General features: G+C 39.8%; 1 protein-coding gene across 2 annotated transcripts; it reads right to left on the bottom strand.

The window, feature by feature from the left end:
• Positions 1-7,607: 7,607 nt before the first annotated feature.
• LOC124258665 lies at positions 7,608-13,030 on the bottom strand. 2 transcript variants are annotated; one of them, XM_046692736.1, is made up of 5 exons: positions 12,865-13,030; positions 11,972-12,043; positions 11,249-11,378; positions 9,728-9,885; positions 7,608-9,076 (listed from the first exon to the last, which is right to left on the bottom strand). In XM_046692736.1, the coding sequence occupies exons 1-5, from the start codon at positions 13,013-13,015 to the stop codon at positions 8,778-8,780; spliced, it is 810 nt and encodes a 269-aa protein (XP_046548692.1). In that variant the 5' UTR covers positions 13,016-13,030; the 3' UTR covers positions 7,608-8,777. The 2 variants fall into 2 exon arrangements, with proteins under 2 accessions (XP_046548692.1, XP_046548693.1); XM_046692737.1 differs by having other exon boundaries at positions 9,728-9,873.
• Between the last annotated feature and the right edge of the window lie 4,946 nt (positions 13,031-17,976).

Here is a 17,976-nt window from a genome sequence, read left to right as displayed (position 1 = left end):
GCCACAGAATGTCCAGGTTACTGACAACATACAAGGTGAGTGAGTGTGAGTGAGTTTAGTTTTCTACGCCGCACTCAGCAATATTCCAGCTATATGGCGGCGGTTTGTAAATAATCGAGTCTTGACCAGACAATCCAGTAATCAACAGCATGAGCATCGATCTGCGCAATTGGGAACCGATGACATGTGTCAACCAAGTCAGCGAGCCTGACCACCCGATCCCTTTAGTCGCATCTTAGTACAAGCATAGTCGCATTTTGTGGCAAGCATGGGTTGCTGAAGACATATTCTACCCCGGTATGAGGACGTGGGTGACAAGTATCCAGATTGAGATTAACCGTATAAAGTGCATGAGAATGGTGCAAACTGTAAATTTACTGTACATAAACAAACAAAGGGGCAGGGTTCAAAGCACGAGCTTGAACATGAACCATGGAAAGTTATACATTTTTGATATACATAGTGTAACTGAAATATTACTATATTACGGTCAAAGAGAGCAGATATGTATTTCATTTAGATGAACATTTTTTTAAATATGTAGCTGATATAACAATAAGTGTGGTTAAGTCATCAGAGGAAACAGCAATGAGCGACAATGGCGAGTGATTTCATGCAACAACCATTCTCTCTCAACTCTGATCGATATTGTCCTCCGAAGACTGACTGACTGAGTTTAGTTTTACGCCGCTTTTAGCAATATTCCAGTAATATCACGGCGGGGGACACCAGAAATGGGCTTCACACATTGTGCCCATGTGGGGAATCGAACCCGGGTCTTCGGCGTGACGAGCCAACGCTTTAACCACTAGTATAGGCTACCCCACCGCCCCTGTCCTCCGAAGAGGGTACTTAAGAACACATCGTTCAATGTTTGTTGATCATTGCCAGAATGTTAATCGTAGAATGTTTGTAGTTTTAATTTATGGCTAAATTGCTCAAAATTCGCCAACAGCTGAGGAGATGATATAAATCCAGCTAGGGACCATGCAGGTAGCAAAAGTAACGTAAGTCCCCATGGTCCCTAGGATGGTGATCTACCTTCAGTTGGTGGCGATCTATAGCCCAATTTTAGATTGTTATTTTGAAACGATTTAGCATTTTACACTGAACTCAAAGTAGTTTTTATTAATGTGTGATAATCTAGTCGTTATACTGTCCTTTGCTTTAATAGTGTTATTAAAAAGTATATAATAGTCTATATACTTCTACTTAGTATATACCATTTTTGTCGTCACGATATGGCTGAAATATTGCCGATGTGACTTAAAATTCTAACTCACTCGCTCACTTGCACATTTTGTTTCCTGAAGTTTGTGATGCATGTATTGCAGATTTTGCGTTTTTGGGAGTACCAAGATAAAAAGTCAACCAAATAGGGATCGTGAGGCTGGAACATAGCAAAACAAATATGCTTGAGGTTGACAGATAATATGTAGAAAAATAAAACATAACAGCAGCTGCATTTGTATCATATTCTAGGTGAGGCTGACTACATTTTGAACGCCCCTCGTAGATATACCAGTCAGAACACACACACACACACACACACACACACACACACACACACCAACTCCACATGCATTTAAGTGTGTTAGATATACCCGTTAGAATACCCCCTCTCTATATGTTTACATATCTAAACCTCAACAGATATTTGCCCCAAAAACATGATCGAGAGGACAGTTGGAGATTATATATCGATTATATATCAGGACGAATATTATAATATATTTTCCATAAGTATATTTATCAATCTGAAGGTCGCCCAATTCAATTGGTGTCCGCACATCCTCCCAACGCACCTGGGTACTACTTTTAAGCAAAATTTGTCAATTCTTCCTTGAGTTATCATCCTAACAAGCTTATATGATGTATTAAATGCAACGAAAAACGAACACACGCGTATTTACGAATGATTAAAACTGTTATTACAATTTACGTAAATATTTATTACATTTTACCGCAACTAAAATTATTACAATTTACGTAAATTTTTATTACAATTTGCGTATTACAATTTATGTCAATTTTTATTACAATTTACGTTTTTATTACAATTTACGCCAAGGGTTATTACAATTTGCTGCAAGTATTACAATTTACGTTTTATTACAATTTACGTCGTAACACCTTAGTTTCCTAGAGTTCACACGTTTTTCAAAGAGTCATCAAATCACGCCACGATTGTCACGAATTTCATCGAAAACATAGGATTATCGTTATTAGGAACGTGTATTATAGCTTGAGAAATACTCTTTGATATCTTACCAATCAGTGCGCCATATTCAGAGTTACCAGATTTGCTCTCAATTGTTGAAATTGTCCGTCTTGTGAGGCACCCCTCGCCGTTGAGTGTACGGATTGGTCACGTCTCATTTGTTAGTAGTGGGCGGGTTGGTCATTTGACGGTATACGGTTTGGTCATAGCACTTGAATGTGTTGTCATTCAATAAAAGTAGATTTATATTTCCTGAATCCCCCAAAATTGGGACTGTGAACATTGGAACCGGTTGTGAAATTTAGTAGGAAGAATAATTGGTGTAAATAGACTTGTTGATGTTCTGTTAATGAAATTTGTACAAGTATTTTCCCAGAAAATTCTATTGATTGATAAATGACAATTAAAACAAAAAGACACAGATGCTATTTTTGAGGACTGTTGAATTGTTTTTAAGTCATTACAAGAGTTGTTTCCGTTGATATGTGACAGTGAATCTACTCTTGTCACATTTAAAGTATCCTGAGAAAGTATAAAAGATAGATCATTGAAAAGTGTTCTTCCAATGGTGAGTGTGTCCTTTTTTTCTGTTGTAGCAGTGCAACGGTTGTAGGGCCTTGTGTGAATCTTTCCATGAGGTCCCAAAAATATGTCGAAGCCTTGTAGTACATGCGATCGATGATAAACTTACTGGAGATGATCAGGCACTCACTGGGCGTCGGCATGTCCAGATTTTAAAAAAAGGAAAAATATCTGGCAATTCCAGAGAGTAAAATTTGAATCAAGTGATTTCTGCTCATGGGTGACGCCAAATGAATGCATGTATGTTTCTATAGATGTGACGAAGGAGTTATGCGACATGGTTTACAATTAGTTTCCATTAGATTGTCAATATGTTAATTATGCCTATAACATGCAAAAGTTGTTTTTTTATGTCAACATTTTACACTTTCATTCGGTTAGGCTATATACTTGGAGATATGGTCAAGGCAGCAAACTGATATCTGTACCTCTGAGCGTGCGAAAAGTTGTGGAAAGTCTCCTTAAAGTAACTGAGATAACTTTTGGTTTATGCAGTATCACAAATGTGTCTTTGAATTCACACTTCACAGTAAAATAGGACAAGTATCTTTAGAAAAGTATTATGACCAACCCGTACACCAACTGTTTAGAAAAAGTGACCAACCCTGCAGTGTATGCCAAACCAACCCGTACACTAATAGCATTGACCGGCGTTGGAAAACGCATTTCTACGGCCAAATGCAGTAGTTTGTCTCAACGATACCGTATTCCTCATGTAGCAGAGGGTTTCCCTTCAATTATGCGTGGTGACAGTTTCCAACTGTCGCTCGTTATCAAGAAAGAAGCAATAATATACCAATTTTTGTGGGAATCTGAAATTCAACACGAAAAACCTGACAATTTATCTATGATAATGCACATAATAGCTTGAGTTCATAGAATCGTATGATAGAAAAGTATTCCAATGAATGATGTAAACCATAGCTGGCATTAAAAACAACACCTTATTAAACTCCCAGGGATAAAACGGGTGGTAGTCGCCGAGTGGCCGCCATGTTGGATTTTGACCAATCCGGAATATCGGTGACCAACCCCAAACTGCCGGAGCTCAATGGACAGTGTGCACGCGAAATTGAGGGTCAGATTGATTGATTATATTGCCCGCTTGGAGCAGGGAAGATATGAGTTAACTTGCCGGGTCAAGAAATGAACCCAACGATTATGCCAATATTGGGGCTGCAAAAAGTGAACATTGGCGAAATTATGGATAAACGTCAATACAGGTAATTTCCTCGGACGTCATATGAGTGAGTGAGTGAGTGAGTTTAGTTGTACGCCGCTTTTAGCAATATTCCAGCAATATCACGGCGGGGGACACGAGAAATGGGCTTAACACATTGTACCCACGTGGGGAATCGAACTCGGGTCTTCGGCATGACGAGCGAACGCTTTAACCACTAGGCTACCCCACCGCCCCGGACGTCATATGAACCTTGATATGTCATCACAGATAACCCTCCATAGACAAACGGTTTCACTTTGGATTTTTTCACATCAAATTAGCCAATCCTCAAAATAGATGTAATGTTCAAAGCAGCTCTGACTCAACTTCATCACTCCGCTCTGTAGAAGCTGTATCTATGTTGATATTACTGTGTGATCTCGTTATTATTGTTGTTTTACGCCGCAATCAGCAATATTCCAGCTATATGGCAGCGGTCTGTAGATTATCGAGTCTGGACCAGACAATCCAGTGATCAACAGCATGAACATCGATCTACGCAATCTCTCTCTCTCTCTCTCGCTCGCTTTAGTTCTGTCATACTGGTAGTGGAGCCACAGTATATGTTTCAATGAGTAAAGACAGATTTAATTCTGATATACACATGTAAGTCGAAATATTTCTCCCTGACCTGTCGGTTTTCAAAGGCTCTGAACATCGTATTTTTGAATTGTGCCTTAGCATTCGTTGCTTGGTTTTCTGTCCCCGAGATTTGGGTTAATGACAGTCGTGAGAGGAGGAAGTTAGTGATGTATATATACCCCATAACACGAATACTACCAATGACGTATGTTACCCTTGGCAGAGACTCATATACAGTGAACTGCTTTTATGACGAACATTCCTAAAACGAGCTCCGGATATACCTAACTGTTGTTATTTGTCCAGGTCACTTGCTGTATATGTTATCAAAAAATTGATCGAACCGTTTTCTCCAAAACTCTTGAGATATTGAAAACATAGTGTAAGCAAACTACGGTTATACCGAACTATAATTAGTGGTCCCTTTGAATTCGTTATAACCGTAGTTTGCTTACACTATGTTTTCAATATCTCAAGAGTTTTGGAGAAAACGGTTCGATCAATTTCTTGAAAACATTTTTCGAAAGATTCATAAATCAGTTTTGCCTATTACGAAAACTTCTGTGAAACACTGGTGCCTATGTTGCTATAGATACCGTTATAGGTACTTAATAGAAATGTCATATAAACGAATATCTTATTTAAAAGCAAGTTGTGATCTGAGTGGCCTTGCTGCAAGGCTGTACTGAATGCTGAGCTCATGGATGTAAAGTAATTCTATCCTTCGAAGAGGCAAATCTAGATAGTGGACAGTACCCCAGTCTGTTATTTATTATTTTTTTAGAAATTACAATTTAAACTATAAATTTTTACCTTACTTATACAAGTCTATGATCTAAGGAACAATGTTCTTATTTAAACCACTACGGAAAGTTATGTCCATTGTTCTTGGAAGTGTTTTATTAGCATAACTGATTAACTGCCCTAGGGCAATTATTTATATTTAAAAACAATAAAATTGTATATATTTTGATAATCTTCATCATGCCTAATACATTACACGCGTATTAAATAAGTATGCCCTCGTGGTGTAAAGCTCTCGCAGAGTTTATTTAAATAACTACATTGTACCTTGTAAGGGTGATTAACCTATACATACACGTGTGTGTCATCCCGTCTACGTCTTCATACACCGTACATAATTTAAAATCCCCCCAAAATTAAGAAATAACATTTCACTAAGAGATGCCTCTGGAACCAGTTGTATGTGAATTATTTCCCTTAGACTCAAACTTTGTTTTGTACCCGTAAGTGTGAAGGAAAATGCGAACGCAACGTTAAACACGTTTGCAGCTATTCTAGTTGTCGAGGCAGTTCTTTAAAGTGAGTGAGTGAGTGAGTTATTATTTAACGTCATATCGGCAATATTTCAGCCATATCGCGACGAAGTTCTTTAAAGGGGCGATAGGGTAGCCTAGTGATTAAAGCGTTCACTTGTCAAACCGAAGACCTGGGTTCGATACCCCACATGGGTGAAGCCAATTTCTGCTGTCCCCCGAGTGATATTGCTGGAATAGTGCTAAAAGTGGCGTAAATTCATATCCACCCAGTCTATGAAGATCTGCTGTTGTAACTATTTGGGTGAGAACAAGGAGCAGTGCTACTCGTCACGGTACCTTTACGTTTTACATTTTTATGTCAATATTAAGTGATAGGAAACCCCTTTACCTAGAGACGAGCATTTAATGTATTTAGATGTGAAACGTGGTACATAGGTGATTACTCTTTGTCTTTAGACTCTAGTACTTTGTTTCCAGAAGCCGCGAGTGGGTTAATCGCTGATTTCGCGTGCTAGCGATTTGTTGCCTCACTCATAGCGTAGGAATCCTGGATGAGACTCAACCGAAAAATGTTCTAGAATCTGAACTTTAATGAGAAAGTGTTATCCCACACTTAACGTATGTTACATTTGACGCTAACATTGGCATCGTGCATTTATGCTCAGCAGTGGATGTTTCTCGATTGAGTATTATTCATTTACATTTTAAATTCATGCATGTTTAAGAATATGTTTATTGCACAGTTGGTAAAAACATATTTATGTCCGAGAAAAAAGTGTTTCTGAATATTAATTGATTTCAGTTTTGTTGATTTTGTTCAGTGATACTCACTCCTTTTAAGGAGAATGTTTTATGAATATATGTGAAGTATGTACGTTTTATTTGCATAAACCTTTACATTTCATGTGATCGGAATAAATGTTTGACATAATATTCATTGTCTAAAATATTTACTCTTTTCAGTGGTTACCTTCCTTGTGAGAACAAGCACTGACTATGGCTACGCCATAATTCCGCGTGTTACCAATACAATAGAATACAATACAATACCAAATATTTTATTTGCGTCTCACCATTTGTACAGAGTAAAAAACACCAAAACAACAAGTATGTGAGAGATGATGTACAAACGTCACCTAAAGTGGGTTGTGAGAGACGATAAAACAAAGTATACGTTAAGTGATAGACATTAGGATATATAAAGTAATAAGAAATACATATCCATACAAACACAGTCATTCCTCGTTTAAAAGCAAACAAATCATCATACTAAAACATTATAATAATATATACATTCATACAGATGGATATATGGCATAAATAATTTATTAATATTTAGAAAAGATAGATAAATACATTGTAGAGCTGAAAACAGAAGAGAGAGAGAGAGAGAGAGAGAGAGAGAGAGAGAGAGAGAGAGAGAGAGAGAGAGAGAGAGAGAGAGAGAGAGAGAGAGAGGGGGGGGGACTCCTCTTCACACTTTTGAGTACAAAACATTAAGTCTAACGGGAATTGATTTAACTGGTTCTAGACGCGTATCTTTAAAATTTTGGGGCTTTTAAATTATGTACGGTGTATGAAGACGTAGATTGGATGACACACAAGTGTACATGAAAACACTGTCCCTCAGATCACTACTTGCTTTTAAATAAGATATTCGTGTGGCTTTTTATAAAGAAACCATAACGTCATCTGTAACAGCATAGGATCCAGTGTTTTACAAACATTCTCGAAATAGGCAATACTGATTTATAAATCTTTCGAAAAACCTTTTCAAGAAATTGATATGTGTTCTCCAACACACTTGAGATTTTGAAACTATAGTGAAATTTACGGTTATAACGAATTCAAAGGGACCACTAATTGTAGTTCGGTATAACCGTAGTTGGTCGTACGTATTTTGGATAACATATACAGCAAATAACAACAGTTCGGTATATCCGGAGCTCGTTTTAGGAATGTTCGTCATAAAAGCAGTTCACTGTATATGATTCTCTGCCAGGGGTAACATACGTCATTGGTAATATTCGTGTTATGGGGTATATATACATCACCAACGTCCTCCTCTCACGACTGACATTAACCCAAATCTCGGGGACAGAAAACCAAGCAACGAATGCTAAGGCACAATTCAAAAATACGATGTTCAGAGCCTTTGAAAACCGACAGGTCAGGGAGAAATATTTCGACTTACATGTCTATATCAGAATAAAATCTGTCTTTACTCATTGAAACATATACTGTGTCTCCAATACCAGTATGACAGAACTAACGTTCTTTGTAAAGTGTATTGCTTGATGAGATTCTAAGTGTGTAACGCAGATTGATCGTCAGGCAGAGGAACGAACTGCTAAAGCACATGATACGTTAATTTCGTATGATTTCTCTTACAAGGGGTGTGCTTGTGTTATTTATTACACTTGTGAGCCATAGATGGCCACTGTGTCACAGAGAGAATCCTTTACAAGATTTCTCTCTATATATTTTGGAGGAATGATTATTGTTTAAGGCTCCTTTCAGCACTAGTCCATCAATAGCAGAGGACACCAGGCCTCACACATTGTATCAATGTGCAGTAACAAGGGTCTCCGCCATGACAAGCCAACGCTTTATCCACAGCGCTACCAGCCACCCCGTTGTACGTACAAACGTAATGTGAGGTATGCAGTTACCCACGCGTTACGTCTTCTGTGACGTGAAAGCGAATGAGTGAGTGTGGTTTTACCCCGCTTGTAGCAGTATTCCTGCAATATCACGGCGGGGGACACCAGACTTGGGCTTCACATTGTACTCATGTGGGGAATCGAACCAGAGTCTTCTGCGTGACGAGCGAACGCTTTAACCACTACGCTACCGCACCGTCCCGTGACGTGAAAGAACGTCAAACCAGTCATACAGTAGTTGAAGCGTGGCGCTTCCCAGTCTGCGGGAATATGTGCGGGTTCCGTATGACGTCGGAGTAGGACGGCGGTGGGGCATCCAGCTCTGCACGTGGATCGTATGCAGGGGGCGCTGATGGGGGTGCTGTTGGGGTCTCCGTTGGGGGTGCTGTTGGGACCATAAGTGAGATAGGCTCAGGGTCGGTGTCAGGCTCATCGGTGGAAGAAATGACGGATCTCTGTTGTGTAGTCCTGTGGCCATCACGTGCCACTTCGTCCCAATAATTGATTCTTTGTTCTTTGCGTCGAACTGCAACCAACGACGCACGTATCATACTTTAGTACTTAGTACTTTAAGGCTTTGGCATTTCACTTAAAAATGTAATTATATTAATCCTCGTTATCCTGTGTTTAACTTGATTCACTTTTTGTTTGTATTGTTTCTTCTTTTTTTGGTAACGCCGCAATCAACAATATTTCAACTGTATAACTAATCGAGTTACGGTTTGACAAACCGGTGATTGGTATTACGGGTAGCGACCCATGCCATCGAGAAGAGTGACTGAGTGAGTTTAGTTTTGCGCCGCACTCAGCAATATTCTAGATATATTGCGGTGGTCTGTAAATAATCGAGTTTGGACCAGACAATCCAGTGATCAACAGCTTAAGCATCGATCTACGCAGATGGGATACGATGACATGTGTCAACCAAGTCAGCGAGCCTGACCACCCAATCCCCTTAGTCGCCTATTTTTCCCGAGCGAGAGTTTGGTGAAATCAGTAAGACATTGTGATAATTTGTTTATTACCCATGATGTCTTAATATCGAGCTCCCCTTTAGAAAAAAATGCACTGGTTACAACCGCCTATAGTTATCCCTGGTGTCATAGATTTGATGAACAGAGGCGGACGTTTACCGATTGCCACTTTAAGCGAGAAGCAAAAGGGAGATAACTCTTACCTCTGCATATGCAGCATCCGTCACAGTAGATTTCCTCATTCAGGTCACTGTAGAAAGACCTTATACAACAGTAAACGATGAGCGCGATGATGGCCAGCAATACCAGGGCACCACCTGTTATGCCAAGTCCCAGCTGAAGAGCAATTCTGGAACCAAATCTATAGGTAGATTTATACCGTCACGTCACACATTAATTCTGACTATAACGAGAAAGTAAGTGAGTGAGTAAGTGAGTGAGTTTAGTTTACGCCGCTCTTGCAATATTCCAGCAATATCACGACGGGGGACTCAAGAAATGGGCTTCACCCATTGTACCTATGTGAGGAATCGAACCCGAGTCTTTGGCGTGACGAGCGAACGCTTTTACCATTACGCTACCCCACCGATACTACAGTACCAGAGTCTAGCTTGGTGGTCTCTGGTCTCAACCACTCGCCCAATAAGCAAATGCTATTTACTGGCGCAGCCATACAGCTTGAGTAATATTGACAGGTGCGTAAAACAATATTCGTTCGCAAATTTCTCTTTCTCTACATTAATATTTAATCTGACAACTTCTTAAGTGAATGCCAACCACAGTGGAGCATGTATGGGTTCTTGAGCCAGATATACATTTTTCGAAAACATTTGTGTTCATTTCTTTAGTTCTTTGGAAATTGATTACATTACTCCAGTTAAGCGGCGAGAGGGGTAGCCCAGAGGCAAAAGCGTCGCTCGTCACGCAGAAGACCCAGGTTCGATTCCCAACAATAAAGCCCATTCCTGGTGTCCTTTGACGTCATATTGCTGGAATATTACTAAAAGCGCTTAAAACTAAACTCACTCACCCATTGCTCCACTTTAGTTGTCAATGCCATGGCGCTCAGAAACGAAAGAGGAAATATCCACAATGTAATGAACATCTCTGTTATAGTCCGTTTGACTTCATTTTAGACCGATGAATTGCTCACTAACACAAAAGCTAATAATTGCAACAAAACCAAATTTTGCAGTCACATGAAATCGACAAACCAACTCAGATGATTTGTCTCATGATTATGGACACCCGAATAAAAAAGTTGTTTGACAAACGATCATGATTTTGTTGTCACTTTTCACTTTTTCTTAAGAGGGAGCACCACTTGCTGGTAGAACAGCCAGGTGTGCGAGTTGTACGTTTGTTGATTACCTGGCTGTTCTACCAGCAAGTGGTCCTCCCTCTTAAGAAATAGAGAAAAGTGATAACAAAATAATGATGACCGTTTGTTAAACAACTTTTTTTCCGGGTGTCCATAATTATGAGACAAATCATCAGTGTTGGTTTGTCGATTTCATGTGACTGTGCAAAATTTCGCTTTGTTGCAATTATTATATAGATTTTGTGTTAGTGAGCAATTCATTGGTCTAAAATGAAGTCAAACGGACTATAACAAAGTTAGTTTTCGTGACACAGGAATCGGATACTACTATACTCTGGACGTGCTCTGGAGGGGTGATCAGATCTTCCTACAGTATTGTATCGAATACAGATCGAATACTTACTTGTCTCGATCACAGCAGTACTGCTTGTCGACTTCCCCACAACACCCGCCTTCCGAGGCACAGTCGAACCGGGAGGATGAGGTCCATGAGCCGTATTTGTCCGCCTTACAGCAGTACTTGGCATACTCCTCTGAAACACAATCACTGACAGATGATGGTGTCTCATCCTCGATATCGAGGGAGCTGGGGTAGCCTAGTGGTTAAAGCGTTCGCTCGTCACACCGAAGACCCGGGTTCTATTCCCCACATGGGTACAATGTGTGAAGCCCATTTCGAGTGTCCCCCGGTGATATTGCTGGAATATTGCTACAAGCGGCGTAAAACAATACTCACTCACTCATCCTCGATATCCAGGGTAACCATCCAGGGTATACAAGTGGAGATTTATCGGAACGTATACCCTGTAGATATCGAGAATGCCGGTATTTAGCCTTTCAACTTGTTACCCTGACATTTCAAGATACCATGTTGTAACTGCATGTTGTAATTGATATTTCAACACCATATTTATGATCTTGAAAATTCAGATATACGTGAAATACGATATACCTGAAATTTCAATATAGTACTGGCACACACAACATGCGAGCGCACGAAATACACACACACACACACACACACACACACACACACACACACACACACACACACACACACACACACACACACACACACACACACACACACACACACACACACACACACACTGTCGAATATACGTACCTGCTGGTATATGAACTGGCCTCCCATTATAAGCGTACGGGCCGCCACACACTGCGCCACCGACACGGCTCTCTGTAATGCATGAACGAGTTGTTAATTTATGTGTCACACATACAAACACTGGAATAATATCCATCGTAGAAAAAAACATGTGAAATATATTGCTATGAAGGGCCAGCATTAATTATTGCGTTCATTGTGTTATGTCGTTCTGTGTATTAAGGTAACTATAAAATGTAGAATGTACTGGAAAATAACACAGCAAAAGTGGCTAAAATTACTTTCTCGCCAGGCAAATATTGCTGAACACATTTTGCTATTGTACTTTCAATATTTTTGTTTGTTTGCATTTTGTGAGTTATTGACAAAAGCCGGATTGTTGAAGTTACTGAATATTTCATTGAGGCGATTATCATCATACAATTCAAATTCCAGTAGAAAATGTTTGTGTCTTCTATGCATTTAGGAGGGGGATTACTGTAACTGACAGCTTTTATTTCTATTTTAAGAGAACCACAACGGCGAGAGGCTAAAATACTGACGAGAAAGTTACACAGAAAAAGTTGACGATAAATGTTACTATAGGGGGTAATATATCATAGGGTACAATATTACTGCTTCACATGGCAATGTTATCATCATAATCCACCTGAAAAGAATGATATTGAGGACTTAATTACTACTTTGACACATGTTTTGATATAAACCGTTTCATTTTAGTTCTATATATAGCCACGGTGTGTTGCAAGGGAATGCATGTTTGAAAAATAGGTCAAGCACTGGCAGTCCCATGCAATCATGCATGTCGTTGAGACCTTGGAGTCCAAAATATCGGATAAAATCGTCAAGTTAATGATAAAACAGTAACAGATGGTGTTATACCAATGACTTACCAGCTACAAAATGCACAACCAGAAGAGACACAACGGGAAAACTTAAACATCGGAGTAGATTGTCCATACACTTCCGCTTGTTGATACGACGCTGGTCGAAGCGGTGTCTCAGGTAATAGTTCCCCGTGAAATATGAGACAAACAGTCTCATGATTTCGTGAATGTGATAACTCAAAAGGTTTAACTGTTTCAAAATTTACAGTAGCCCTGACTGATTTTAGATATATTTCACAACATTTTCAAATACAAACATGAAGAGACATTCGACAACCAAGAATACTGTGGTATGTGTGTATTATGTGTAACACAACTGAGGACGACTTTCACTTTATTTGTAATGCTATTAGGTCAAAAAATGTTTCTCTCCAATATTTTATGTTTACCCATCTCGTAGTATATGTTATCAGCTGACATTCTCCTCTGATTCATGTACAATTAGATATTAGACAATTGGAAATGGTGCTACTTATACATATCATGCTGTGTTCTTGAGACAATGTACATTGACTTCACAGAGTATGTATTAATCTCTCGCTCCCATATGACACAATGCTCTTGCTACATTTTGAGACATACACCCAAGGGACTGTATGCCTCGTGGCGGTTGGAAAAGATAAACTCACATGGCTGATTTTGGTTCAGACGTTGCAGCATAATATATTATAAATGATTACTATCTGACAAAAACTGTGATGTTGTTTATACATCTGAGACATATCATGAAATGAAAATGATTCTTATGACATTGAAACTTCAGCAGGTTGCACACTTTACTTAAAGAAACTGATGGGAAATAATTGACCAGTAATAACAATTATAGACAGACGTGACTGGGCTAGTACAAGAGAAATAACACAAAAATCCAGTTTAAGTATATATTCATACGTTTTAGGAGTCTGGGATGCAAACAGAGAGTGGTAGATACCGAGAGTGGTAGATATATATATATATATATATATATATATATATATAGATATAGATAGATAGATAGATAGATAGATAGATAGATATATATTGTACTCTGTTGATTTCTATCAAATAGATTTCCTTTTGTGTCACATATCCATTTTTAGTTCATTTTGAAAACTATTTAGCGATTGTTTTACTTTTTTCGATTTACATTTATAAATACAAAATTGGATAGCATCAAATAAAAAGACATTTTCAAATTAGTTCTGCACTCAAATTCATGATGCAGACATCAACACTGACTGACTGACTGACTGAGTTTGGTTTTACACCGCTTTTAGCAATATTCCAGCAATATCACGGCGGGGGACACCAGAAATGGGCTTTACTCATTGTACCCATGTGGGGATTCGAACCCGGGTCTTCGGCGTGACGAGGCAACGCTTTAACCACTAGACTACCCCACCGCCCCGCAGACATCAACACTGCTATATCTTATCCAAAGAAGTAAACTGTTTTTGAAAGCATCGACTTCATGACACACCCAGAAAGGAGGTTAAATACTTTCTTGTTCTATGATACATAAACTGAACAATAAACTCTCTGTTTCACTAATTCTAAATAATTATACATCTGGGTGGTGTGTGTGTGTGTGTGGTGAAGGTGGGGGGTTGGGGGTGTTTCGAACCCCCGAACCCCCCACCCTCTGGATCCGCCAATGCACATGGGCTGATGCATTGTAAAAAAAATTCGTAACGTTGAAAAGATTAATGTCAAATGAACACTTTACACCACAACGCAGCTGTTCTCATGCACGATATTTGTACATGCTTTTCAGCAATTTGATGTATGGTTCTCGTGCAATTCAGCTGTATAAAGTTTGTTGTTGTTGCCCCCAAGTTAGTAGAGAAATCAATCTTATATAGTGAGTATAGTGAGTGTTTTAAGTGAGTCAAAACTTTTGAAGAGAAGGATATTTGTCGCGGGAACGCTGGCCGAGCAGACGATCAGACGACGCACTAAGGGAGGCAACTCCAGTATTTTTACACCCGGGCTGATATCGATCCGATCTCGTATGCTAGACACAGACACGTACCAATGCTGTCGATCTCGACACAGAAATACTTGCGGGTGATGTGAGGATGAGTTTTAATTAAGTTTTTGGTAATTAATTCCATTTCAACTCATTAAAAACATCCCATACATTCTAGGTTTTACACGTGTCATCGTATCCCAATTGCGCTGATGATCACTGGATTATCTGGTCCAGACTCGATTATTGATAGACCGCTGCCATGAATATTGTTGAGTGCGGTTGAGTTAAACTAACTAACAAACAAACAAAATCTTCATTTGTTGAACGAAACTTTATCCGGTTGAGTCAGCAATTGGCAGGAGAAGTAAGGTTTCGTGTAAGGACATTGCAGGGAATACTAATTTTCCGACAAATGTCCAACGAGCAAACGGAGTAGTTACACAGTGTAATAAGTCGGATGTGTGTAGATCAAGTTACCTATAAAAGTTATATAACGAATCGTTCATAGTATGATATGAATATGACAAGAATATAATATTCTGTTTATTACCGAGGTCGTCAAACCCAAATCTACTTTCAAACATAGGCTGGCTACCAGCCGTCGCCGCATGTAGAACGCAACGTCATAGAAGAAACGTGACTTCATAGCATTGTTCATGACGTCACGTCAAGTGATATTTTGCCCGAGGGCAACATCGTATGAAAAATATGAACCCCGATATTTTTCGCCCTCGTAGGTAATAAAATACAGTACATACTCACTTCCTCAAAATAGCTTGTTCTCCCACAACATCAAGGCAGACGTCAGGTCGGTCTACAACCTCAGATACCTTCTTTGTTGGACAAGAGTGAGGGTGTCTGGTTTTACGCCGCTTTTAGAGTATTCCACTATCAGGGCTGGTAAAACCAAAAATGGGCTTCACTCCTGATGGGAATCGAACCCGGGTCTTCGGCATGACGAGCATACCACTGGCTATCCCACCGCCATTGTTGAACACAAAGTAAATCTTTACGCCGGCATTGTTCACAACTACTAAGTGTATGGTTGTGTTTGTGATTCTAGTACGCCATCCACAGCAACACTAGAACTATAACTCTCACGAGGACACACTTCATGGTAGGGTAGCCTAATGGTTAAAGTGTTCGCTCGTCACGCCGAAGACCCGCGTTCGATTCCAAACATGGGTACAATGTGTGAAGCCCATTTCTGGTGTGCCCCGCCATGATATTGCTGGAATATTGCTAAAAGCGGCTTAAAACCAAACTCACTCACTCACATAGCTGATCTGATTAATTAGCAATGATAGCTGGAACACTGTGACGCACTGAGACCCCGGTCTTCAAAGTGATAAATACACGTTTTCTTCATTAGTCTAGCGTTAAGTTGGGTCCTGTAGGTGTGCAAAGATCCCTTAAATCCCATGGGCCTGTATCATAACGCTTATTGATTCTGGGCTAATCAGCACACTATTTATGCTTGTGGTTTTTACCTGAGCGAAAGTCTCAGTCCTCTTTCCTTTTATCCACAATCCTGATAGAACCCGATGCTGATAGAATTGGACTCATCCTCCAAAGATAAACCGCTTTAGTGGCTTTGCCAACACAGGATAGTGTAGAACTGATACAACATTGTAGGAATTGTTCATCAAGTAGATCTATCTCAAGGTCACTCTGAAAAGTAGGACATCCTTTCGGACTCACAAAACCAGCTCGATTCATGTAAACATTTACATCAGTAATTTTAATCATACATACAACGTTTTATGCATACAATACAATGGAGATCCATTGAACAGCACTCAATAAATGATGAAACTCAGCCATGTTGTGTACTTTGAAGTAACAACCTGCTGTGGCTGGTTTACCCACTGGCTGTACAGGTGTGTGGCGGCATGAAACACACACACACACACACACACACACACACACACACACACACACACACACACACACACACACACACACACACACACACACACACACACACACACACACACGGGTACAGTAATTTATGTATGGTGTCGTGTTTTCTTCTCAATCACACAATCAGTAAAGGATATTCAAACCCGTTAATTATTTTATTGAACGTTGAGGTGATAATGAACGTTTTATAAGCGCACACAAATTCGGCCTCGTGTGTCCCTTGGTATTATCAGGGAAACAACGAATGTTGGTATCACAAGACTGGATGATTGAGGTAGATTGTTTGGGGATCTTTAGTTTAACCAGGGATACTCTACAACAGGGATAGGTCACTCGCTTGCTTTCTTTACTTTTTGCACTAATTAGAGTGTGCCTCGTCATGCTCCAACGCACACAGTGACTTGGTTCGTTCCCCGCGCAACTTCGGATACGTTTAACAGTACTTCAGCCAGTTTATTGTATCAGTCGAATTTTACGATGAATGAATGAATGAAAAGCAAGAGGTATATATAGTCTCCCTGGTTTAACACTGCATTCAGAAACTTTTCAGGACGTTTCTATAATATGTCAACCCAACTTTTGAGACACCCCTTTTGTGTTATATCTTCAAATAACACCAACTGACCACATGCCATTAACCTACATCTCAATGATCCCCTTTGACGTAATAAGAAAAAATAGTTTTAACACTTTGTTGATCACTTGGGTAAAAAATTACTTGAGAACTATCATTAAAATTTCTGTTTGTTTTGGTGTCAAGAGACGGGGTGTAGTCGCAGTAAACGTAACAGCTTACGGATTAGGTCAGCGTGCAATTCACGTGCATGACCTCGGGTCACAGTAGCTTCAGGTTCACGTGTCCATATCAAGGGAACGTCTCGAAAGCATTAAAGAATAATAACACTTACGTTAGTCACCGTCAGACAATCCCGCCTCATAGTCAGAGATACCAGTGTCAGTGTCGTCATCAGAGTCTAGACTGATCAAGATGGGTTGGACACATTTCCTTTGTAGACGGGGCGGTGGGGTAGCCTAGCGGCTAAAGCGTTGACTCGTCACGCCGAAGACCCGGGTTCGAATCCCCACATGGGTACAATGTGTGAAGCCCATTTCTGGTGTCCCCCGCTGTGATATTGCTGGAATATTGCTAAAAGGGGCGTAAAACCAAACTCAGTCAGTCAGTCAGTCCTTTGTAGACCGTCTTTAGCCCAGTATACTTCTTCCACCTTGATCACATGCATGAT

This window comes from Haliotis rubra, unplaced genomic scaffold, assembly GCF_003918875.1.
Source record: "Haliotis rubra isolate DU_JTF1 unplaced genomic scaffold, ASM391887v1 Scf7, whole genome shotgun sequence".
Classification (NCBI taxonomy): domain Eukaryota; kingdom Metazoa; phylum Mollusca; class Gastropoda; order Lepetellida; family Haliotidae; genus Haliotis; species Haliotis rubra.
Note: the sequence above shows the minus strand (reverse complement) of the source record. Positions and strands in the feature narration are given on the sequence as shown.

Coding starts and splice junctions, on each gene's coding strand:
- LOC124258665 (XM_046692736.1), bottom strand. CDS start 13,015: ATGAGACTGTTTGTCTCATATTTCACGGGGAACTATTACCTGAGACAC. Junction 12,044..12,864: donor GGTTGTGCATTTTGTAGCTG/GTAAGTCATTGG, acceptor CATGCATTACAG/AGAGCCGTGTCGGTGGCGCA. Junction 9,077..9,727: donor CGGATGCTGCATATGCAGAG/GTAAGAGTTATC, acceptor CGTTGGTTGCAG/TTCGACGCAAAGAACAAAGA.